Below are 24,676 nucleotides of genomic sequence, written 5' to 3' on the forward strand. Positions count from 1 at the left end.
GCAGGGCACGGGAGGGTGGGGGTTGGCTCTGGCAGCAGACATTTTCCTTGCAGCAGCCACTCTGACATTCACCTTTGGTTCAAGGCAGCTCCCCTTTAAGAGGTGCAGGCTACCTTTAAATCACGGGAGCTCCGTTGAATTTCCTGCCCCCAACCCCCCCCCCCCAGTGGGCGAGCTGCGTATTGCAAGCGTGAGTAGGGCTGACAGCTTGCCCTCATTATGGAAATGAGGCATGCACCTCAAAATGGTGCCTCACGTCACGTGTTTCGTGTGGGCGTAGCAAATGCTCTGCCCATTTCACGACGGTTTTATGCACAACTTGAAAATCGCCCGCATTGTGTGTTGCAATGTCACATCCGGTGATCTCGAGAAGATAGTATGTAGTTTATTAAAACCGACTTAAGTTTTACTGACCTTACAGACAGGCTTTCCCATGGCTTAACTGTCTACCAACCAGACCCTGTGTATTCTGATTTAATGTTAACAGCCCCATCTGTTTTAACACATTCTGTCATGATATAAAATACAATGAGAAGAAACTTGAATCTATGCACTAGCAGGAATTATACTCAGTTTCAAGTATCACAATCTGAATTGTTCTTACAACAAGTGCAATGAGGATTGACATTTGATTGAAAAATTGGTCTGTGGGGGGGAAAGTGCTGTTTGGAGGAAATTGCTATTAAGTTACTGACTTTTAAGTGAGGCATCTGATTTGTGCCAGCATTCAGTTCTGCCTCAGCAATGCTCAGTACTTGTTTTTATCCTCAAAAGGGTAAGTCACTCATCATTAAGGCCATGATGTCATGCCCACAATCAGTCAACATCTATTTATTGGACCCTTAGAAATACATTTCTTCAATGGCCAGCAACATTTAAATTTGGAGATTGAGCATAAACATTGAACACTGCTCTCATCCCAGCGGACCTACTGTCATAAATTAATATATTTTAATAAAGTTCTATAAAAAGGGGTGTGTCTGTGTCAGTTGTCCAAAATCCCGCAACCTTTGTAATAAAGTAAGAAGAGAGACTTGACTTCAACAGTTTCACCATTAACCCATGCCCCACTGTTTAAAACTTTTAAAGGTTTTGTATTCTATACCAATTTTTAAGAACAACTATGTGGATTTAAGATGAAATGTACTTATGTAACATTTATCTGCAAATTCTCTCCTTCCCACTCATACTGACCATACGAATTAAGAGCAGGAGTAGGTCATTCGGCCCCTCGAGCCTACTCTGCCATTTGATAAGATCATGACTGATCTGATTGTGACCTCAAGCACCCTGAACTTTAAATGGAAGGAAGGGTGGGCATCATGGCCATCTTCACAGTTTCCACCACCTATGCTTTGCAGCCAGCAGTAGGGATGTTGACATGTGACCTGAGTTGGAAGTCCGCTGATTTGCCCTCTCTCCTGTTGGGAAGGCACTGACCTCCATATAGTGCAGTCTTGACCATACAACCTAGAATGGCAACTTGCCATCTGAAATAAGTCAGGAAATCAAAGTGTTGGCCAAGGATTGGATTAGAATTTAGGTTTCTCAGTCTCAGAGTGAAGGGGTCACATTGGAAAACATTACCAGCTCCTCAAAACTGCATAATAAAAATTAATGTTAGGCAATTTTCATGAATAACTAAGCACCAGAAAGAATTCCCGAAAACATGGACAGAGATTGAAAGATAATGGTACAGTGTAAGATATAAATTATTGAGTTAAATAATTTTCTGATTATTGTACAAACCCTTTGAGAAGCCAAACATTATTTGGCGATTTTTCTAACAGACTGGCCAACACCAACACAGCTGTTTAATGTAGAAAATCCCTTCCCTCCTGAGAAAGAGTTCTTCTGCAAAATTATCTGTAAATCTGCATTGGTACAAAGGTTTCACGTCTAGCAGTCAAACAAGGCTGCTTTCAGTAGCTAGGGGAATAACAGACCTCACTTTGATTATAAATTACACAGACGCACACAGACACATGCAACCACCACCTCCATGCTAATTCTTCATGCCAGAACATTAAAAAGTTTTTACTGTAGTACAGCAGGACAGATTGTCAGCAGTTTCGTAAAACACTGCATTTCAAGCATCTACATCAAACACCTCGAAAAACATAAAGTAGACTTGGCATGCAATCTGTGATTAACACATGCAACAGCATTAATATTGTTTATTCTATTATTTCGGTGTGAGAAAGATGTATTTTCATGTAAAACAGCCACATATTCTAAGAGAGTGGTACTGAGGGTCACTAAATGGTTCACCCTCACTCAAAGGAAAAGTTGACCTCAACAATGACCTGATCTTATCAGATTTTATCTTTATCCTTGCCACTGTTTTAGAAAAAGACTTTGGGCCTAAAATTCCTGAGCTCCGTTGTGCCGGCACAAGTGCGGCAGAGCAGAATGCCCACCTGCACTAGCCCGAGACCGGAGACCCCATCTCAAAATTCAAGGGCAGGGTCATCTGCATGGCCACAGCTCGCCGCCCATGCCTATAAGCGCGTCACTGGCACGTTCCCAAACTTCCGGCAGAATGTTGTATCGGCACCAACCCTCCTGATAGCAGAGAGGAAGTCTGGCAGGGCCCCAGAGAAACATGCTCTCTTCAGTTCTTCTGTTCCCATTGGAGCAAGTGGATTTTTTGGGGAAGGCGGTCAATCCTATCCAGGAGTAATGACCTTTCCTTAGTAAAGATTTGGAGCCTTTTTTTAAAGGCTTCAATGGGACTCATGCCAGGTCTCATATAGTGAATTCCTACTGAGTATAAAGTAAGATGAACAACTCTGTAAATACATGATTCTGAAGTTAAGACCAACAGCTACTTGAGGTGCCTCAGTCCACCTTACTGACCATTTAACTGACTATACTTTAAGGAGCAATTTTAGCACCAAGCTAAAAAAATACCTCAAAGGCCTAGAGGTATTAGCAGGTGAACACCTAACATGTTTATTACATTCCTCTGTCTGTTGCTTCATTGCCGCCTTAACACCTCTGCTAAAATTACAAACAGAGCAATGTCATGGGGAAAATATTTCTTCTGTTGCCTATTTATAACAAAATCATAAACACGAGTATAAAAGTATAAAAAACACCTGCCATGGACAGAAAATGGCAAAACCTCCAACTACACCATATTCCAAACATAATCCCAAGATTGCTCTATCATATAAGACTTGGATGCACCTAGAAATCATTGCTAGCCCCAAACATTTGGCTTATCTGGATTATAGTTAGAAACCTCACCAGACTCTAGCAGGACTGAGCAAATAGATAGGGTTAGGAATTCAGAAACATCTCCTTGTAGAATGTAAAGTATAACTAACACATGAACAGCAACCTATGCCGTGTCTCTGTTTGTTCCTGCCTCATCAGCATGCAGCATTGCAGCCTGATTAGTACTCTGTGCTTCTATTTGCTCAGCACATTTTTGGGGACAATTTCTTAAGAGTTTGTCACAATTTTGTTGAATCTCATTTGTGATGTAAAGTGCTTTCACAATTCTGGTGTTGTCAAAAAGATTTACAAAATTAGCAACATTTGTAGTGATGTGACTGACCATCCAACTATGTGGAAATGTTTGAAAATACCAGTTTTTGGAAAGGTTGTGATGATTTGGAGTAAATAACTAGTCAAGTGTCTTTGGAATTTTCCCTGCAGATGTAAGGCCAAGTTTGCAGATAGTGGAATTGATAATCTAGTTGAGGAAAACCAAAAACATACTACATAATAAGCCTATATCACTGCAAAAGTCTGCACATTATGAGGATAATTTGTGCATCAAACAGTTATATACATCATATGCTAAAATAGCACGTACAGTTATAGAAAAATAAATACACACAAACCTGAATTTATCTTGGGACAGGTGGGATTACGTTACATCAAGGTGGTACGTCTACCAATCTGCCATGTGGTACTGGCAGCAGTAACTACCTGATTAGAATAGTCAAGCGACTGCTCGGAAGTGTTCAGGTGGTCTTTCTACGAGAAAGACTGCCACTACCATCCGTAAGAAGAGGGCAGGATGCTCAGCCAAACGATTTCATCAAGGGGAACATTTGTTATAACTTCACCAAATGTTGATGGCTGGAATCCTGCCCTCTTTAAGGAAGAAGTGCAGGCATGTTGAAGAGGAGACAACCCATAAAACACAAAGGAGAAAGATTGGTGCAAGTTCTTTATGCGGGCTTCGTGTCTTCTGAGATTTGATCTACTCTGCCTCAGGATAGTGAGCTTTCAAACTTGTGATTTAATGCGCCAGTTATACTGCAGTTTTTTAGGAAAACAATGGGCAACACAGACTTAAAATTTAACGGGATACTTTGACTAAGGCAGTTGATCGCAAAGTAGTCAATTGCTTTATTCTTAAGTAAGAAAATTAAAAATGTTAAACATTTTTTTAAAATTATTAATCTTCAGCCAGCACCACTAGCCACGTTACGCTATGGGGAGGTGCCGCAGCAATTTCCCTCCTCCGCACCTAAGGCAAATGGCCCCAGCACCTGCCCTCCGCATGTAAATCCCCCTGATCCTGGGAAATGGGCCAGTTTAGGGACACAGGCTAGGGGTGCGCAGAAATGCTGCCCCACCAAAGACCTGTCACCAGAATCTACTCCCACTTCTGCTGTTATTTCAAAAAAATGGAAAATCAAGTGGCAGTGGGAATCTTGCTAATAGCAGCTATCACCAGATTCAGATATCTCATAAATTGGCTTTATTCACCAACAGAAAAAGTCGAGGTCTATGAGTTTAGATTAGTTGTTAGAAATATTGGAATATTAAGTTGGGATCCTCAAATAGAACTGTGCTCCCTCTATCGTGCTACACATCCAGCCATCTACTAGATAGTTTGCATTCCAATTAGTTACTTTGAAAAGATCTAAACTGTCCAAACTGAAAATCAATATAATAAAGCTAAAGTTTGGCTCAGTACTGGCATGACCCAGAAAATTTATTATGTCATATTTACAAAATACTTTTGGGTGGAATTTCCCGAGTGGTTTCTCCCAATCACCCATCATAACGTCAGTGGAAAATCGGCAGAAACTCCAGATACGCAGCGTAAACCGACTTTTACGCCATTTCTCTGGGGTTTCCGCTGAACTTACGTCGAATTTAGGGCAGATGATTGGAAGAACGCCTACAGAAATCAAATGCAGTATTGGACACACATGTGAACTGACCCCTTGGGCACTATTTTTCCAACAGCTCTATAGCGAGCATTGTTACGGCTACTGGTGATCTAACCTTTCTGGAGGTATTCTATTTTTAGAATTGCTTTCCACTACCAGTCAACGAGGAGGTAGGTTAGCTATCAATTTTCCGTTGTCACAACACGAGAAAAAGACAACATAGGCTACAGTAATTGTTAGCGTAAAATTTGGGCTGTTGGGTTAAAGGCAACGATGAAGTGACTATTGGGTAGTGACTATTGGGTACATGGCGGTGGTCATTACTCCCGGACGAGCCCCCAACTCAGCACTTTTAACTGTCTTTCCCACAGTCACAGAATCCATTTTGTTTAGTAGTGTCCATTTTGTTAGTAGTCAAGTGTTATGTTTAAGCTTTAATTAGGGTTAGTCTAATCTACACAAAGCGCATTTCGGTGTGGTTTTAGGGTAATGACCACCGCCATGTACCCAATAGTCACTTCATCGTTGCCTTTAACCCAACAGCCCAAATTTTACGCTAACAGAAATCCTAGGGAAAGATGTAAAAAAAAATTGCAAAGAAATTAAAAACAACTATTTATGATGCATTTTTAATCCACTAAGAAAACTAGACCCAGACATTAGAGAGCTTTTTAAAATTGTGTATCTGCTCAGTTCTCTCTTATTTTCTCACATAAGACATCTGCTGCCACCTACCTCCTGCCGCCATTATGGTGCACTGGTCCGTGCTTCTGCTCTGCTTAACTATCAGTGCTGTACCAGGACTGACAATGGAAGCTGGTGCCAGTTTTTTTTTCATCCTGTTCTGGCATAGTACTCCACCTGAAAGACCAGCTGGAAAGCCACAACACTTCTTCCCAGCTGCCAAGCAAATTTGAATGACTTACATTCCTGAGACTCAGTCCTGTGGCAATATGGTTGGGGATGTAGGTTAGTGTTGCAGGCTTGTCTCAAAATCACAAGTTCCTTTTCTACGTTCTTTCTGTCTAAAAATGTGAACTTAGACCTTAATCATTTTGTAGCAGTTCAATACAGATTATTGGTGTGTTGGGAATTATGTTATCTGTACAGGCCCTGGTCCAGATAGCAATCTGGAAATATTTTCACCAGGTTACCTCCCAAGAGGTAGTGTTTTGCAGGTCCCAAATGCCTTCACAACAGTTGAAAGAATGTACTTTTCACAACCTCAGGACATCCCAAAGCACTTTAGTACTTTTTTGAAATGTAGTCACTGCTGCAATGAAGGAAACGCGACACCCAATTTACGCACAGCATGGTTCCAGAAACAGCAATGAGATAATGACCAGATCATCTGTTTTTTTTTAGTGACGTTGATTAAGGGATAAATATTGGCCAGGATAGCTGGGAGAACTCCCCTGCTCTTCTTCACAATAGTGCCGTGGGATCTTTTACATCCACCTGAGAAAGCAGACGGGGCCTCGGTTTAACGTCTCATTCAAAAGACAGCATCTCCGACAGTGCAGCACTCCCTCAGTACTGCACTGAAGTGTTAGCCTAGATTATATACTCAAGTCTCTAAAGTGGAGATTGAACTCACAACCTTCTGACTCAGAGGCGAGAGTGCTACCACTGAGCCAAGGCTGACACCTACTTGAGAACTTCACAACACTTGAGTCATGACTGCTTTTAGACTAATATTCTGTTCCTGTGCTGGCACAGATTGGAGGCAGTGTGTGCCTTCTCTCCAGGCTCTTATTGTCCGATTTGATTTTTCCATGATCTGTTTCTATTTCATTCTAAATTTATGAACACTTCGCATTTGACCCTGGTACATGACCTACATTGCACTGATTTCAAAAATGTTAATAGAACTCTCTTCCTGGCACTGCACACAACATGTAACAACAGTTCACCACAACATTACTTGCTCGTAATTCTGTCTACAATGTTAAAGTGACAATTTAGGTAAAGTGAATTACTTTTCACTTTACCTGACTGCATTGCCTCACAAGCTCATTGTAGCCACAACACAAACCCAATAACCACCCTGAAACTAGAAAAACCAAGATGCAGCAAAAAATGCGTGGCATTATTGGACCAATTTCATGGTAACATCATGAAACTTACAGTAAATTAGGATTTGGAGTTTTGTGAATCTAATCTCTTGTCCAATAAAATAGTTGTATACTACCATTACGGGTAACACTGCGATTAACAACCAAACCTGTCATGCAGAACTGAAATTTGAGTAAATTATTACAGGTGTGGCATGAAGCATTACACCTACAACTCCAGTAGTTCCTGTTAACTGATGCATAAAACGCATCAATCACAAGGAGATGAAAGTGACAGCTTGCTCTGGAGCATAAATCTAGAACCATCTGGGTTAATGGACATCAGTATACACCCATAAAAGACAGAGGGGAAGGGTTAGTGGAGATTGTTAGTCCACACTTTAAATCTTCTGAGATTTGATCTACTCTGCTTTGAAATAGCGAGTTTTCAAACCTGTGATTGAATGCTACATTTAAACTGCACAATGGTGTTTTTAACAGGGCTGCAAGTGGACAGCCATGGTTGTATTACCCACTTACAGCACTGAGGAGTTGCTGTTCAGTGCATGTATATTCAATCATGTGAAGAGATTGCTCATTATTAGCCTCTGCTGGTGCAATGTCTAATCATAGATTAATCATTAGAAATTGAGCGATGCATGGCCCACCTGATTATTTTTAAATGTAACATTGTGTAAATATATCCTCTGTTCTGAGATAAGGTTTCAAACTTATGACTTAATGCCCCAGTTATGCTGCAGCTTTTTAGAAACATATTTGGCAGTGCAGAATTAAGACTTTAAGGGGGGATTAAAATCGCCGTGGCCTTGTGCTGCCGTCGGGCGGGTCGGCAAATAACCGATTCCTGCAGTTTACCGCCAGACATCTCCTGGGAGTTCAAATCGACATTTATGCCTGATGATATTTAAAAATGGAACATTAGGTGACAGATTTATGATTCCTTTGAGCCTTTATTGCCTTATTTCATCCTGTCAGCAATGAGCCATCATAAGTGCTTTTCATTGAGAGATTCAATTTGCGTGTGTTTCCTTGATTGTTTCTAAAATACTAGCATTTGCACATATAAGATACTGCCTTCTCAGACTTACAAATGTGCAGTAAAGAAGATGTAATTGAAGAGGAATGTGAAGTGAAAAGTTTATAACAAACATTTAGCTCTTAAATAGTTTCATAGGAACATAGGAACAGGAGTAGGCCATTTAGCCCCTCGAGCCTGTTACGCCATTCAATGAGATCGTGGGTGATCTGTGACCTAACTCCATATTCCTGCCTCAGCCCCATATCCCTTAATACCTTTGGTTAACAAAAATCTACAATCTCAGATTTAATATTTACAATTGAGCTAGCATCAACTGCCATTTGCAGAAGAGAGTTCCAAACTTCCACCACCCTTTGCCTGTAGAAGTATTTCCGAACTTCACTCCTGAAAGTCCTGGCTCTAATTTTTAGGCTATGTCCCCTAGTCCTAGACCCCCAACCAGCGGAAACACCCCCATCCTCAATGATGGCAGAGTCCAGCACGTGAGTGCAAAAGACGAGGCTGAAACGTTTGTAACCATCTTCAGCCAGAAGTGCCGAGTTGATGATCCATGTCGGCCTCCTTCCAATATCCCCACCATCACAGAAGCCAGTCTTCAGCCAATTCGATTCACTCCATGTGATATCAAGAAAAGGCTTGAGTGCACTAGGTACAACAAAGGCTATGGGCCCCGACAACATCCCGGCTGTAGTGCTGAAGACTTGTGCTCCAGAACTAGCCGCGCCTCTAGCCAAACTGTTCCAGTACAGCTACAACACTAGCAATGTGGAAAATTGCCGAGGTAAGTTCTGTCCAGAAAAAGCAGGACAAATCCAATCTGGCCAATTACCGCCCCATCAGTCTACTCTCAATCATCAGCAAAGTGATGGAAGGTGTCGTCGACAGTGCTATCAAGCGGCACTTACTCACCTGCTCACCGATGCTCAATTTGGTATCTGCCAGGACACTCGGCTCCTGACCTTGTTATAGCCTTGGTCCAAACATGGACAAAAGAGCTGAATTCCAGAGGTGAGGTGAGAGTGACTGCCCTTGACATCAAGGCAGCATTTGACCGAGTGTGGCACCAAGGAGCCCTAGTTAAATTGAAGTCAATGGGAATCAGGGGGAAAACTCTCCAGTGGCTGGAATCGTACCTAGCACAAAGGAAGATGGTAGTGGTTGTTGGAGGCCAATCATCTCAGCCCAGGACATTGCTGCAGGAGTTCCTCAGGGCAGTGTCCTAGGCCCAACCATCTTCATCAATGCTTCATCAATGACCTTCCCTCCATCATAAGGTCAGAAATGGGAATGTTTGCTGATGATTGCACAGTGTTCAGTTCCATTCGCAACCTCTCAGATAATGAAGCAGTCCATGCCCGCATGCATCCAGGACAACATCCAGGCTTGGGCTGATAAGTTGCAAGTAACATTAGCGCCAGACAAGTGCCAGGCAATGACCATCTCCAACAAGAGAGAGTCTAACCACCTCCCCTTGACATTCAACGGCATTACCATCACTGAATCCCCCACCATCAACATCCTAGGGAGTCACCATTGACCAGAAACTTAACTGGACCAGCCACATAAATACTGTGGCTACTAGAGCAGGTCAGAGGCTGGGTATTCTGCAGCGAATGATTCACCTCCTGATTCCCCAAAGCCTTTCCACCATCTACAAGGCACAAGTCAAGAGTGTGATGGAATACTCTCCACTTGCCTGGATGAGTGCAGCTCCAACAACACTCAAGAAGCTCAACACCATCCAGGACAAAGCAGCCCGCTTGATTGGCACCCCATCCACCACCCTAAACATTCACTCCCTTCACCACCGGCGCACCGTGGCTACAGTGTGTACCATCCACAGGATGCACTGCAGCAACTCGCCAAGGCTTCTTCGACAGCACCTCCCAAACCCCCGACCTTTACCACCTAGAAGGACAAGGGCAGCAGGCACATGGGAACAACACCACCTGCATGTTCCCCTCCAACTCACACACCATCCCAACTTGGAAATATATCGCCGTTCCTTCATCGTCGCTGGGTCAAAATCCTGGAACTCCCTACCTAACAGCACTGTGGGAGAACCTTCACCACGGACTTCAGCGGTTCAAGAAGCCGGCTCACCACCACCTTCTCAAGGGCAATTAGGGGTGGGCAATAAATGCTGGCCTTGCCAGCGACCCTCACATCCCATGAGCAAATAAAAAAAAATAGTTTCTCTCTATCTACCCTATCAGTTATCCTTAATATCTTGAAAACTTTGATCAAATCACCCCTTAATCTTCTAAATTCCAGGGAATACAACACTAGTTTGTGTAATCTCGCCTCGTAATTTAACCCTTGGAGCCCAGGTATCATTCTAGTAAATCTACGCTGCACTCCCTCCAAAGCCAATATATTCTTCCTAAGGTGCTGTTTCAGAATTATAAAAATATTATGGAGATTTACTATTTTACCAAAAATTATCAGCTATTCTAAAGTAGCAAATGGCTGATGATATTTTACTTTTTTAATAGAATCATAGAAAGTTACGGCACAGAAGGAGGCCATTCGGCCCATCGTGTCAGTGCCGGCCGAGAAAGAGCTATCCATCTTAATCCCACTTTCCAGCACTTGATCCGTAGCCCTGTGCGTTACGGCACTTCAAGTACTTTTTAAATGAATTGAGGGTTTCTGCCTCTACTACCCTTTCAGGCAGTGAATTCCAGACCCCCACCACTATCTGGGTGAAAAAATTTCTCCTCAGCTCCCATCTAATCCTTCTACCAATTACTTTAAATCTATGCCCCCTGGTTGCTGACCCCTCTACCAAGGAAATAAGTCCTCCCTATTCACTATCTAATCCCGTCATAATTTTATATACTTCAATTAAATCTCCCTTCAGCCTCCTTTGTTCCAAAGAAAACAACCCCAGCCTATCCAATCTTTTCTCAAAAGCTAAAATTCTTCAGCCCTGGCAACACCCTCGTAAACCTCCTCTGTACCCTCTCTAGTGCAATCACATCTTTCCTGTAATGTGGTGACCAGAACTGTAAGCAGTACTCGAGCTGTGGCCTAACCAATGTTTTATACAGTTCTAGCATAAACTCCCTGCTTTTATATTCTGTGCCTTGGCTAATAAAGGAAAGTATCCCATATGCCTTTTTAACCACCTTATCTACCTGTTTTGCTACCTTCAGGGATCTGTGGACATGCACTCCAAGGTCCCTTTGTTCCTCTACACCTCTCAGTATCCTCCCATTAATTGTATTCTCCCTTGCCTTGTTTGCCCTCCCCAAATGCATTACCTCACACTTCTCTGGATTAAATTCCATTTGCCATTTTTCTGCCCACCTGACCAGTCCATTGATATCTTCCTGCAGTCTACAGCTTTCCTCCTCACTATCAACCACACTGCCAATTTTTGTATCATCTGCAAACTTCTTGATCAAGCCCCCCACATTCAAGTCCAAATCATTAATATATACCACAAAACACAAGGAACCTGGTACTGAGCCTTAAGCAACCCCCCTGAAAACAGCCTTCCAGTCGCAAAAACACCCGTCAACTATTACCCTTTGCTTCCTGCCGCTGAGCCAATTTTGGATCCAACTAGCCACTTTCCCTTGGATCCCATGGGCTTTTACTTTTTCGACCAGTCTGCCATGTGGGACCTTGTCAAAAGCCTTGCTAAAATCCATGTGCACTGCATCAACCGCGTTACCCTTATCGACTCTCCTTGTTACCTGACCACACCTGGAGTACTGCGTACAGTTCTGGTACCTTTATTTAAGGAAGAATATACTTGCATTGGAGGCAGTTCAGAGAAGGTTCACTAGGTTGATTCCGGGTATGGAAGGGCTGTCTTATGAGGAAAGATTGAACAGGTTGGGTCTCTACTCATTTGGAGTTTCGAAGAATGAGAGGAGATCTTATTGAAACATATAAGATTCTGAGGGGACTCGATAGGGTGGATGCTGAGAGGATATTACCCCTCTTGGGGGAATCTAAGACTAGGGGGCATAGTCACAGAATAAGGGGTCGCCTGTTTAAGACTGAAATGAGGAGGAATTTCTTCTCCGAGATGGTCATGAATCTTTGGAATTCTTTACCCCAAAAAGCTGTGGAGGCTGAGTCATTGAATATATTCAAGGCTGATTTAGACAAATGATATGGGGAAAAGGCGGGAAAGTGGTAAAAATCAGATCAGCCATGGTCTCATTAAATGGCAGAGCAGGCTCGAAGGGCCAAGTGGCCTACTCCTGCTCCGATCTCTTCTGGTCTCTTCTGGTCTTATGATCTAGGCTCATTTGGTTTGGGTCTGCTTGTTTATTGTGTTTTTTTAACATAGTAATAAGGAAAGTGAAGTCCATGTGTTCTTTAACCCTTACGCTGAATGCCTCTTCCAGTTGAATCAAGTAGGATGGTCACTCAAGGGGACATTGTTATAGGATATGAGAAGTGACAGTCACAACCATAAATTTATTAAAAAGACTGACAATCCTATGATTTTTCCGTATTGCACGGATTAGCTTATCCATGTTATGTGAAGAATACTTTCATTCAAAGAATGAAGACTGCTCCACCTAAAGTAGTTAACCCATCCCTCATCTCCATAGGAAAGAAACAAGTTATGTGGACTTCAAAAACAAATCAAAAGCTTTTGAAATCATTTCACAGCGTTATCTGGGATAAAGCAGCTTTAAATCCCCAGCCTAATTCTGAAAACTTTCATGTTTGAATAATCTCATAATGAAAATGTCTCACAGGATGGAGACTGCCCTGCTAGCAACAAGGAGATTAAGTCAGTTAAAAAAAATCTGTTTTCATTGCCAAGCTGCAAGTGGGGCAGCCTAGGCAGTGGGGCGCTGATGTGATAGTTACTGGAAGTAATTCAGGAATGTGCTACTTCCTTCATTAATCTTCACTAAAGCATGTCAGGTTTAGTAAATTTAATAGATTTCATGTTTGGCTAATTGGCTGACTCCTGCTGTCTCTGCCAAACTAAATCATAAAGATTCATATCACAGATTTGAAGTCTTACGGTTGTGATTCTTTTGGTCTGTGCTGGGGATGAGGAAAAGAGAGCAAAGTGATTGCTAACTGGTTGGTGTTGGCCCACAAAGGTGATTACAGAGCTGTTCACAGCTATTTCTGTACCAGGCTTGTTTTGCTGTTCACAGCATGGGAAAATATTTTTAGAACTGTTCATTTTTTAAAATGCATATTTTGTTTATTCCATTTGCATTACTTCCCTTTTTGTTTCCTGCCTTCCAACACAAGCCAGTCTCTCCAGCCACCAAGAGACATCTTTTACCTCTTTGCTAATTTAAGCAAAAAAGTAGGCGTGAATAAAATGTAAATTATGTTGGTAGAAAGTTGTGACAAACTACTTGTTTGTGTATAGCACAGTTCTGAAGATGTCTAACCCTCCTAAAAGAGTTTCACAAACATTAGCAAAAAGTGAGGGCACAAGTCATTTTTTTCTTGTTATGGTCTCATTAAAGATTTTATAATAAAAAACATGTGCAGAACTACACAGCTGTGGAGGATAATTGAAAAGTGAGCATTTTAATCCAACCCAGACCTGGCATTAGTGAGCTTATCTTGCAGTGTGTTAGGAGTAGAGGGTGGCTTCTGAACACGGAAAGCATAGGAACCATATGATTTGCAATGGTTTATGCCACCTGGTCCAAGAAGATCTGAAGGGACAGTCAAGCATCCACATTCTACTGCCAGTGGCAGCAAAGGTCACCACTGCAGTCATCCAACACTCTGCTGCCCATATACCATCCTGCACCAAGTCCCGCTTGCCCATCACCTCGCAGACTACATTGGCTCACAGTCTCCCAAACCAACAAATTTAAAATTCTCATCCTCATGTTTAAATCCCTTCATAGCCTCCCATCCTCTCTATCTCTATAACTTCCTCCAGCCCTAACTGCAGCCCCCCCACCCCAACCACATCCTGAACTCACCATTCCTCTGACTCTGGCCTCTTGTGCATGCCCCCACCCCCCCCCCCCCCCCAACTCTTTGCACCACCATTGACGGCCGTGCCTTCGCCATGAAGTTGTCAGATTGTCATAGAAACCAAACTAGTTCACTAATGTCCTTTAGGGAAGGAAACCTGCTGTCCTTACCTGGTCAGGCCCACACCAACATGGTTGACTTTTTAACTGCCCCCTGAACTGACCTAGCAAGCCACTCAGATGTATCAAACAACTCAGTATCACTAGGTTTTTTGCATGTTCTTTAGTAACTAGTACTTTCCTTCATGTCCATATATGTCCTGTGCTGCTACAAAGAATCTACATTGACTGCAGCGTCTCAAGAATGCCCACCAGCACCTTCTCAGGGCAGCTAGAGATGGGCAATAAATGCCGGCTTTGCCAGCGACGCCCATATCCCACTTAAAAAATATCTCAGTATCACTGTTTTTGCATATTCTTCAATAACTAGTACTTTCTTTCATGTCCATATATGTCCTGTGCTGCTACTTTACAGTAATATTCATGCATTATCCTTGTACGCCTCTTTAAATTATGCAACTTCTTTTAGATCTCCTGCCATGTCTTACAATTACTTGGCATGATGTTATACTTTCAGAGACTTAATGTGTTTTTCATGTGTTTGAGGAATATTCTCCTGCTTTAAAAACCTGCTTATTTTCTCTAATACTGAGTTTGTAGGCACATACAGGTCTTGGTCACTAAATTGGTCTTTTCTCTGTGGCTGCCTAGCAATTTTCTTTGAAAATTGTGCACTCCACAACTGGATTAACAAACGTTCCAGCACTTATGCTGTTTATGTGGCCTGTCAGCTGCTTGAGAAGTGTTAAAGAATCTGTAGTGCAAGTGCAATGTGAGGAACCACAAATTGCATTCCTGCGATTTTATTAACCGGCCTTAAATTACGATGAAAAATGGGCAATCACCCTGTTTTTTTGGAAAAGACACAAATATGGCCCCTGGAATCCTACAATTCTTCCCTTCAAATCCCTTTCTTGTCCTTTTGACCAGGTCAAAGTAAGCAATTAGCTATCCAAGGAAATCCCAGGTGAAAATGTCAGTAAACGCAATGATTTGAACTTGAGTTTTGAATTTTTAGTTATTATTTTTATTGAAATTCAGTATGGATATGTTTTATAACTAGTACAGCTGCTCCAACTCTCCAGTGCATTAAACCTCCAAATATGATTCATTTAGATTCTTTTTCACAGGATAAAAATCTATCTTTCAGATATCTGGTCAGGATTCTTAGTAAAATGAGCTTAGGCAGTCCAAACCAAATTCACAGCCTAGAACTGCTCATAACGAGACACTAATTGTTACTAATTAGGCCATCTCATCTCGGATAGACCATAAGGATGGCAAGTGTGGGAAATGAAAGTATGCTGGTGCAGTAGATTGGTAAAAGCCATGTTCACAAAGCTCATATTCAGGCAAAAATATAGGGCCCGATATTAGGAGGGAGGCGGGTTGGCAGCGGGGGGTCGACTGGGCGCGTGGGTAATGCGTCCAGTGAAATCAGTGGATTTGGCATGCGATCGTAAGTGAATTGAAGCCACTTGGCTTCGCGCTGGAAAGCTGCGCAGTGGGTGGACTGCGCACCCACATCATAGGCTGTCAGCTGGAGGAGCTCTATTTAAAGGGGCAGTCCTCCACTGACTGATGCTGCAGAAAATAGGCAAAATTACAGCATGGAGCAGCCCAGGGGGATGGCTGCTCCCAGGTTTCATGATGCCTCACTCCAGGTCTTACTGGATGGGGTGAGGAGGAGGAGGAGGGAGATCTTCCACCCAGCAGATGGGAAGTGGCCTGCCTCTGCCACCACGAAGACCTGGCTCGAGGTGGCAGAGGAAGTCACCGGCACCACCAACATATCATGCACCTGCATACAGTGCAGGAGGCGCTTCAATGACCTAACCAAGTCAGCCGAAGTGAATAATCTTACTCATTCCCCTACACTCCGTCTGCCACATCACCGCCCCCACCCCACATCTCCTTCTGCACTGCCAACACTACCCTATCACATCACTCCTCACACCCACTGAACCCTCATCCTCATCTTACCTGCACTTCCTCACCTCCCCAGTACTCATCCCACCACTACCACTCAACCCAATCCTCATTCAATCTCATGGCTCTGTCTCATACTCACCCTCTCATGCATCTCTTTCATGGTCAGCCTCACCCCACCTGCCACTACCTGTGCTGCAGCCACAGGGCATGCATCACGTATGTGAAGTAGGAAGCGTAAGGCAAACGTGTCGTGAGCATGAAGGGGGTGCACAAGGGTGTTTGAGGGTTTGCCATGGTTTTTACTTATATTTGATTTCTGATCAACTCACATCACATATTATATTGTCACCACTACTGCCACGTCTTGGCCATTCTTGACTGGCTTGTGCAATAAGGCCCTTTCATGAGGTTCTCCATGAACACCCTTGATGCCACCCATTGTGTCACCCTACAGTGGGTGTATGTGTAGTTGCACGACTACTTTTTGCAGGTGCCTGTTGCGCAGCACTGTGTTGTGTAGCTCCACGTGGCGGAGGTGGACGGTGTGCCTGGCGAGGCTGGTGATGTTGCTCTTCCTCCAATGGAGTGATGAATGCAGCTATGGAACACCCACCCCCCATCCTGACAGTGTGAGGGGGTCCGCAAAGTAGGTAAATATGTTTGGATAGCAGAGCTTAGGGTATGATGTAATAATTTTGAGTGTGGAGACAACGGTATGGCAGGCCAAACTTTGTCTGAGGTGACAGAGTGCCCTGCTGCAATGATTGAGGTATTCCCCCCAACTGTCAAGGAATCCTCTGCATCTCCCAATGGCTGCTGACTGAAACACGTCTGCAACAACAGGGAGTGTTTCTCACAGCATGGCAAACATGGTGTGGAGAGTCCAAAATCACATCCCTACTAAAATCTCTTCCCAATGAGGTCTGTCAACAACCTCAAGTACCTCCCTAACTATCTAAACTGTCATCCCGCCGTCTTTAATTGTTGGTAGGAATCCCGCATGCGGGGGCTGTGCACGCACCGATTCGCGTCATTGGGGAACCCGGAATTGGGCGGGTTGGAGCCGGGCTCCGGACCCGCTCCGGGATTCCCCAATTTTAGGAAACCCCCCGCCACGAACGCACCCGCTCGGCCATCCTAAAATTGACCCCATAGTTTTGTTTTTTTCTTGAAATCTACTGAATTTTTCTGCAAGCAAATTTGCAAATGACCATTTGGAGAGGAAGTAGAGAAAACTGCATTTTAGTTTGATTTGTAGAGGTTTTGTGATAAGTCCCCATTGTTGAGGTAATTTATCGGGATCTATGTTGTGGTGTGTCTGACCTCGGAGTGCTTCATACCAATGTATATGGGCTGACTTTACAAATGTGCGCTACCAATGGGGAACCTCACCCACCAGTCATGCCTGTCAGGAAATCACAGGTCCACAGAAAATTGTGATCCGTGAGGTCGGTGGGCAAGGCTCCACCCTCCCCCCCCAACCCAACTCTCTTCCCTGCCCACTCTGCTCCCCCCAGCTCCGCCCCACTCTCCTCCCCCCAGCCTCGCCCCACTCTCCTCCTCCCCCACCCCACCTCTGCCAGTATAGCATTTGTAACGCTGCCCTGTAATGCAGAAAATAAAAAATGATTTCACTTCCCAGCACTCCTCACTTTGATAAGCATGCAACTTACAAATTATTTAAAAGAATTTATTTGTAATGCTTGAGGGAAGAATTCCACCAGTCAAAAGAAATCAGTACAGAATTCTTAAATTTGTTACTTCACAGATTTCACTCAAGTTTCACCGGCATCATCTACAACCCTGGTGTTTCCCGTGTGTTACTTTTTCCCAACATGCGGACAGAAACTTGTATGATGCTAACACACCTTCAGACACACTACTGCTGTTCCATTCTACATTCTCTGTGCCTCCATTTTGAAAGCAGCAGTTACCACATGTACTGCATTATAAAAAGAGAGTTTGTTACTGAGTTGGCCTTGTTTCACGTTTGTGAGTGTTTTTCTTTCGGTCTGACCTATCCCCCACGTTTGTCTCTGTATTTCTGGCAGTGTCTTTCAATCATGCTTGCCAAAAATACAGAGATGGTTTCTTTTCCCTGCATGTTTTACTTTGTAAATCTGGCAATTTTTTTTTCCTTTATGTTTGTCTGTTTGATTCTCTTCGTGTGATCTATATAGCAGATACAAAACAATTGAGCCTACATTGAATAACATAAAGCAGAACCATTCAGGCTTTTACATCACTTATATTTGTTGTCAAGATGTGGTTCTACCATGACTGCTTGTAATAATACAATTGAGGTTCAACTGAATAAAATTGTTCTTCACTCCATTCCTTGCCTGCTCCCTCTTCCCCATCCCACAGGCCTACCAAAAATAAAGCTGGTGTTAGCCAGCACTGAAAGTCTTTGGACTGTCTAGCTTCTGCCCAATGCTGCAGGAACAACCATCCAAAGATTTTACAGAAAATGGCTTTAAATCGTGGTAGATGGGGTGACACCAAAACAGCTTTCTTGCCCAACAAAGGCCAAAGGATGACATCTGTATACACTTCTCTGTTCACAAACCTAGTAGAGTCGTTTACAACCCAATTTGTAAGATCAAAATACCTCTTTCATTTTCAGTTTCTTTGCATTGTGTATTCACACTTTTATATTTGTTTTTGTGTGTTGGTCCAGTAGTACTATGGTGTTTATGTTCAGGAAGTACAGTTTGGGTCATGTGAACCTCCTCGTCAACAGTTGACCACCTGTTCAGACTCGTTCTTGTCAATCTCTGCATGTTAATTTTGCCCAGATTGGAAAGTTCTTGTACATGCAATAATTGCAAAGCTAAACTAATTTCTATCCAAAATAATGCAAAAAAAAATCATATGAGCAGTCCTAAACAATAGCAAGTTTAATTTATTTTTTACATCACATAAAAATCATAAAAATTTGATGATCAACTTAAGCATTTGAAGAATCTTTCTTACCTCTTTCAACATCTGGTTTCTATGGTTATAGTGATTGTTTACATAACTGTAGTAGGAAGGTTCTAGCTCTTTCCTTTATATGTTGGAGATTCAATTGGACTATGGACTTTGTTAATGTAGCACTCCTATTTAAAGCAACAGTACATTTACAATGTCTACCTCAGAGACCTTGCCGCCAGTTGCTGAATACCCCAGTTGCGCTTGCATGTTAAACTCCTCCTTTATCATTCCAGATAGTAGATTAATGTTACCTATGTCAGTCTCTATAAAATCATCTTCAGGTCCTCTCCATAATGAGAAGCCACACTTGCAGAAGGAAGTGACAACACAAGTCTGCAAAACTGCTCCCCAAGCTGTCAGTCATATGGACTGCATCCAGTAGGTTCACAAGGCGAACAAATTGTGATGCAGTCACAGTGCTGGTTGCGGTCAGATAATGAGATGCTAACAACCTGTGAATTTGTCTCATGCAGAATACAATGGAACACCCAACTCAAACTGATCAATCCAACTGACATATTGATCAATGCAAATGGTTTAAGAAGCAACATCATCATGCAGCTGGAACGTGAAAATCACGAGTTGAGCAGGACAAGATAGAAATTATCATCAGCGTGTTTCTGTATGAATGCTTAATGAGCTTGTACCAAATTCCTAATTCCACTATTTTAACACGTAAATAAGCCTAGATGTTTTTTTCAATTAACAGCTCTTGTGACCATGATTGCAGACATATTTTTGACCCCAACTGTCCAATTGCCTGTGTGGCATATACTTCCATTGGAAGTTACTTGTTTCTTAAACGAATTGCGATTGTGCAGTTATATTTTTTCTAGTTGTCTTCAGTGATGAATAAAGATTCTGACAGCACCAATTTATAAAATATCTGATGCTCATCATCTCCATGAGAAATCTACTAACCTACAGTTAACTATTTCCTTTCACCAGTAATATAGTTTAAAGATTCTTTATAAGTGAATGGAGTTGGGGAGTATCTTGACTAAGGATTAACTATGTCTCTCCTACATGAACACCTGTCTCTTAGTTTACATGCAGGAAAAAGTTCAAATACTCAACAAACTTTTTTAAAAATCTCCTAAGTACAAGTAATGTCTAATTACAGCAGTTCAGCTATTGTCATTTCACTGAGACTAAAATGGGAAGTGTTCATTTTTGATCATTTTATGATGTAGCCTGTGGCAGCCAATGAAAGTTATGCTGGCCTTCATTTCATAGTGTTCACTTGGTACAGAACGTGGTATCAACATGTTCTTTATAGCTAACAGTTTGATGTTGGTTGGATATTGATTGCACTCATAGCCACTTGAAACAGTTTTTGATTGCCAGGTGTCAGTTTGCAGTAGCCATTAGCTGTCTGGCATTTCCTTATTAGATACTTACCAAAATTATTCAGTCAATGAATGAATACAGTATATAAGTAGAAAGTGGTTTTGGTTTTCAATTTCTATTTACTTAGCAGTTATATTCCATTATCAAATATCACATAGCATAGTCTTTGTCTATTCCTTCTCTTTAAAGGATTGCCCTGCCCAGAAGGAAGGTCTTAAACACAACTGAGACCCATGTCAGAGTTCCAGGAGAAGTCAAATTGTATGGAAAGGAAATACTGGAATTCTCCCTACATATTATCAATCCTATGAAATTGTAACTGAGAGAACTTTGCTTTCTGTTTTGCACTATTTCTTTAAAAAAAAACTAGAACCTTTAAAAATAAGTAGAATATCCTATCTGAAAATGTCCAAAAGACATAGGAATTAAACTATGCCTTTCATTCTAAGTAACGAAAAACAATATAAAACACATTCTCGAAAGCCAGGAACTGAAGATAACCTATGGTAGTTTAGTGGAAGTATCTGCAATTGTTTAAACACACTGCACTGAATGTAAAATATACATTTTCTTTTGTCTACTGACTTATTAAAAATAATTTTTGTAAATGTCAAACCTGAATATTAGTACATGTGCTTTAAGAAATAGAGAAATATGCGCAACCTCAGAGTATTCATTCACACTCTTTTCAGAAAGTATATTGCTTGTTATGCAATGCTCTTATTTTGACGCAAATCTTCACTGCTGTCTTTAAAGGGTTAACCATTCAGACAGGCAACCAGTAACAGAATGAAAATCTGCTGTTCAGACAACTGATAAAGCATCATTTTCTGGTAGTAAAGAAAGAGAACAGGAAAAAAAAGGGGACGAAACAGAGAACAAAGCAACAAAAACAAAATCAGAAAGAGAACAAGCCAGAAAATTATACAAATAGGAATACAAGAAGGAATATAGGAAGAAATAGAGGAAGAATCCCAGTGCAGTACCAACTCTGCGCTGAGGCTAAAGTTGGAAGAAGTGCGAGAGAGACACCTGCTGTTCAAATCATCTCCTCTGTCTTTCAGGGTGCAAGAGGTTCTGACGGTCCTACAGGGGAGCCAGGGTCATCAGGTGTCAAGGTATGTAATCAGGAGTCTAGAAGGGAAGTGGAGGCCCAGCCTGGAATCTATGTACCTTTTTTTGGAGATAGATAAAAATTGTTCATTTAGTACTTTATCTTCGAAGTAGAGTTAATAAAAAGATATATTTATTTGATTCTTTTTTTACTATTTACACATTTGCTTCAAAAGTAAGTTTCCAAGAATGCTTTCAGTATCTGAGTTAGATTACATGCGGCCTCTCCCAGAATGCTTTTCAGGTAAAAGGGATCAGCTGTTAATACTCTGTAGTACTATATAAAACTTATGAAGCAAAAGTGTTTATTAAATCACTTTGTTAGCCATGTTGTTTCTGCAAAAGATTTTATATTCTATTGAACTGTATTTCAGTTTTGGCTTTCTTTGCAAATTTTGAAATAATTGTGCTAAAATTTATTGAAATAAATATTGAATTTCTATGTTGCAGAGTAGAACATTACACACCTGCAGTTGAGTGCATAATAAGCAGAAATAATCTGCAGCAGACAATTTGTTCATACATGAATGATAATAATTCTAATGAGCGTTAACTCAAATGAAGGGATTTTACATTCAGTCCAATAGTTGGCTACTGAGAGGTTATTTATCCACTAACTATCAGCTCCAAAATCACTGAGCTGTTTATGCTGGGAATACGTGTAAGACATTGTTGCCTCAAGTAATAAACTTATTTTGGGTTTTTTTCCTACAGGGATCTCTAGGGGAACTAGGTCGGACTGGACCAAATGGACAGCGGGTATGTGAAACTAGATAGCCAAAGAGACGGCCCAATATTATTATTTTTTTAGTTATCCAAAAAATGTAATTTTTTCTGGCAAGTGTTTTAACATATGAGTCATATTTTTGAAAACCTGTTCATCAAATCTATGTATTTATTTACAGGGGAAAAGAGGGGAACCAGGAGGGAGAGGCCCGCCGGGATTTCCAGTACGTATTTGAATACTTTTGAAGAACATTTTATGAACCAATAAATTACTGTTAATATGTAGAAACAACATTTCCCATGAGATTTAACTGTCCTCAGCAAGCACTCCTGAAATGTACAACAAAAATTCTTCCTTTAACCAAAAAAAATCTAAAAAGTGTTACCTGAATTGTAAAGAAAATTTACAGGTAAAAATTACATTGTGAACTATTAGAATAACAATTACATGATCGAACAAATTTGATAAAAGAAGTGCATTCTTTTGATAATGTTTAGAAACTACTGTTTGTTAATTTGTAATTTGTAAAATTGGTCCTGTACTGTATCAGAATGGACCTGGAAAACCCTCGTGGGAGGAAGTGTGTGGGGGATGATGCTTGTTAAGGTTTTTAGTAGTTTTCTCACCCCAACAAGGCCACACTTATTAGACACTTTGGCCTGAAAATTCAATTGCGCAGCGCACATTTCTCGGACAAGAAACAGGCACTGAAGGATCCAATATGGCGGTGTGCATTCAGTACGTGCTGGAGGTCCGCCGTATGCCATATTGGTAAGGGCACTCTGTAGTCATCCAGGGCGCCCGCCTAAAACAGGCTTTACACTCATTACTTATGAAAATCGGGGCCTAACACCTGTTTCAGGCCACTTTGCCAAATTGGATTGCGTCTGCAATTAGCTTTCTCGAGCGCACCGCAGGGAAACGCCGAATTCGGGCGTGATCCAATTTCTAGGCCTTTGTTTGATCCACACCTCTTTGCTACCAGTTACTTTGTATATTTCTGCATATATATGACCCATTCTGAAGAATATGCTTTTGAAATTTCATCCTTGGAGGCAAGAAATTCCTAATTAAAAACAAACGACCAATTAGACATGTGAAAATGCAAAACATGAAGTATGGCCTCCACCTGGGAAGTGCCAAGCAGTGTGAGATCCTTTCCTGGAGGCCTACAAAATGCAAGCCCCCTCCTCAAACTCCAAAAATACCTCTTAGGAAGAGAGGCAGACCAGCACAGGAAGGGAAAATAAGTCAACACCAGCACTTGCCCAGAATTTGGCCCAGGAGAGTGACTGCTATGAATTTTCAAGATGTGAAAATATTTTGTTAGTGCTTAAATATTCCTATACTGCTCCCCAGCCATTCAGGAGGGAAATGCATCACCTGATGTGGTACTAAGCCATACAGATCCTAGATTTAACCATTGGTCTGTTCTGAGGTAGCTGATCTCAGCCCAGGTGATAGTATTACATAGAATTACGTAGAATTTTACAGCACAGAAACAGGCCATTCGGCCCAACAGATCTATGCCAGTGTTTATGCTCCACATGAGCCTCCTCCCACCTTACTTCATCTCACCCTATCAACGTATTCTTCTATTCCTTTCTCCCTCATGTACTTATCTAGCTTCCCCTTAAGTGCATCTATGCTATTCGCCTCAACCAATCCATGTGGTAGCGAATTCCACATTTTCACCACTCTCTAGATAAAGAAGTTTCTCCTGAATTCCTTATTGGATTTATTAGTGACTGTCTTATATTTATGACCCCCCTAGTTTTGCTCTCCCCCATAAGTGGAAACATCTTCTCTATGTCTACCCTATCAAGCCTATTCATAATTTTAAAGACCTCTGTCAGGTCACCTCTCAGTCTTCTCTTTTCTGGAGAAGAGAGCCCCAGCCTGTCAGTAGGTGCGCTATTATCAGCCTCTGCACCTCCAGCACTTGGGCAGGAAAAGAATTAGCTGTAGATTTTGGTCTTGTTTGTTATACCAGCAAACCTTGCTGGTAAATAGCGCATGAATGACCCCAGCTGTGATGCCCTCTATACACGTGAATGACATCTTAGTTCGGCTGCCAATACATAAATATTTAAAATGGTCATTAACTATTAAAACTAGCATCAAATCTTGGAAGACTTTCCATAAAATGTCTTTAGATATGGATTTCTGTAAACTGTTTAAAAATGCAATTAACATTTCTTTATAGTATAACTTATTTAATCATTCAGTCTAAACAAAAACAACACAATGTGATTAAAATCATGTATTTTATG

At 41.7% G+C, this 24,676-nt stretch overlaps 1 protein-coding gene across 2 annotated transcripts in view; it reads left to right on the forward strand.

Moving 5' to 3' along the window:
* The window catches only part of col27a1b (collagen, type XXVII, alpha 1b), a 524,608-nt gene that overhangs the window by 404,332 nt on the left and 95,600 nt on the right, over positions 1-24,676 (forward strand). For both annotated transcript variants that reach the window (XM_067969899.1, XM_067969900.1), the window contains exons 29-31: positions 21,628-21,681; positions 22,391-22,435; positions 22,582-22,626. In XM_067969899.1, coding sequence (XP_067826000.1) covers positions 21,628-21,681; positions 22,391-22,435; positions 22,582-22,626 — 144 coding nt within the window. The remainder of the gene's footprint in view (positions 1-21,627; positions 21,682-22,390; positions 22,436-22,581; positions 22,627-24,676) is intronic.

The sequence above is a fragment of the Heptranchias perlo genome, chromosome 31 (assembly GCF_035084215.1).
Source record: "Heptranchias perlo isolate sHepPer1 chromosome 31, sHepPer1.hap1, whole genome shotgun sequence".
Lineage (NCBI taxonomy): Eukaryota > Metazoa > Chordata > Chondrichthyes > Hexanchiformes > Hexanchidae > Heptranchias > Heptranchias perlo.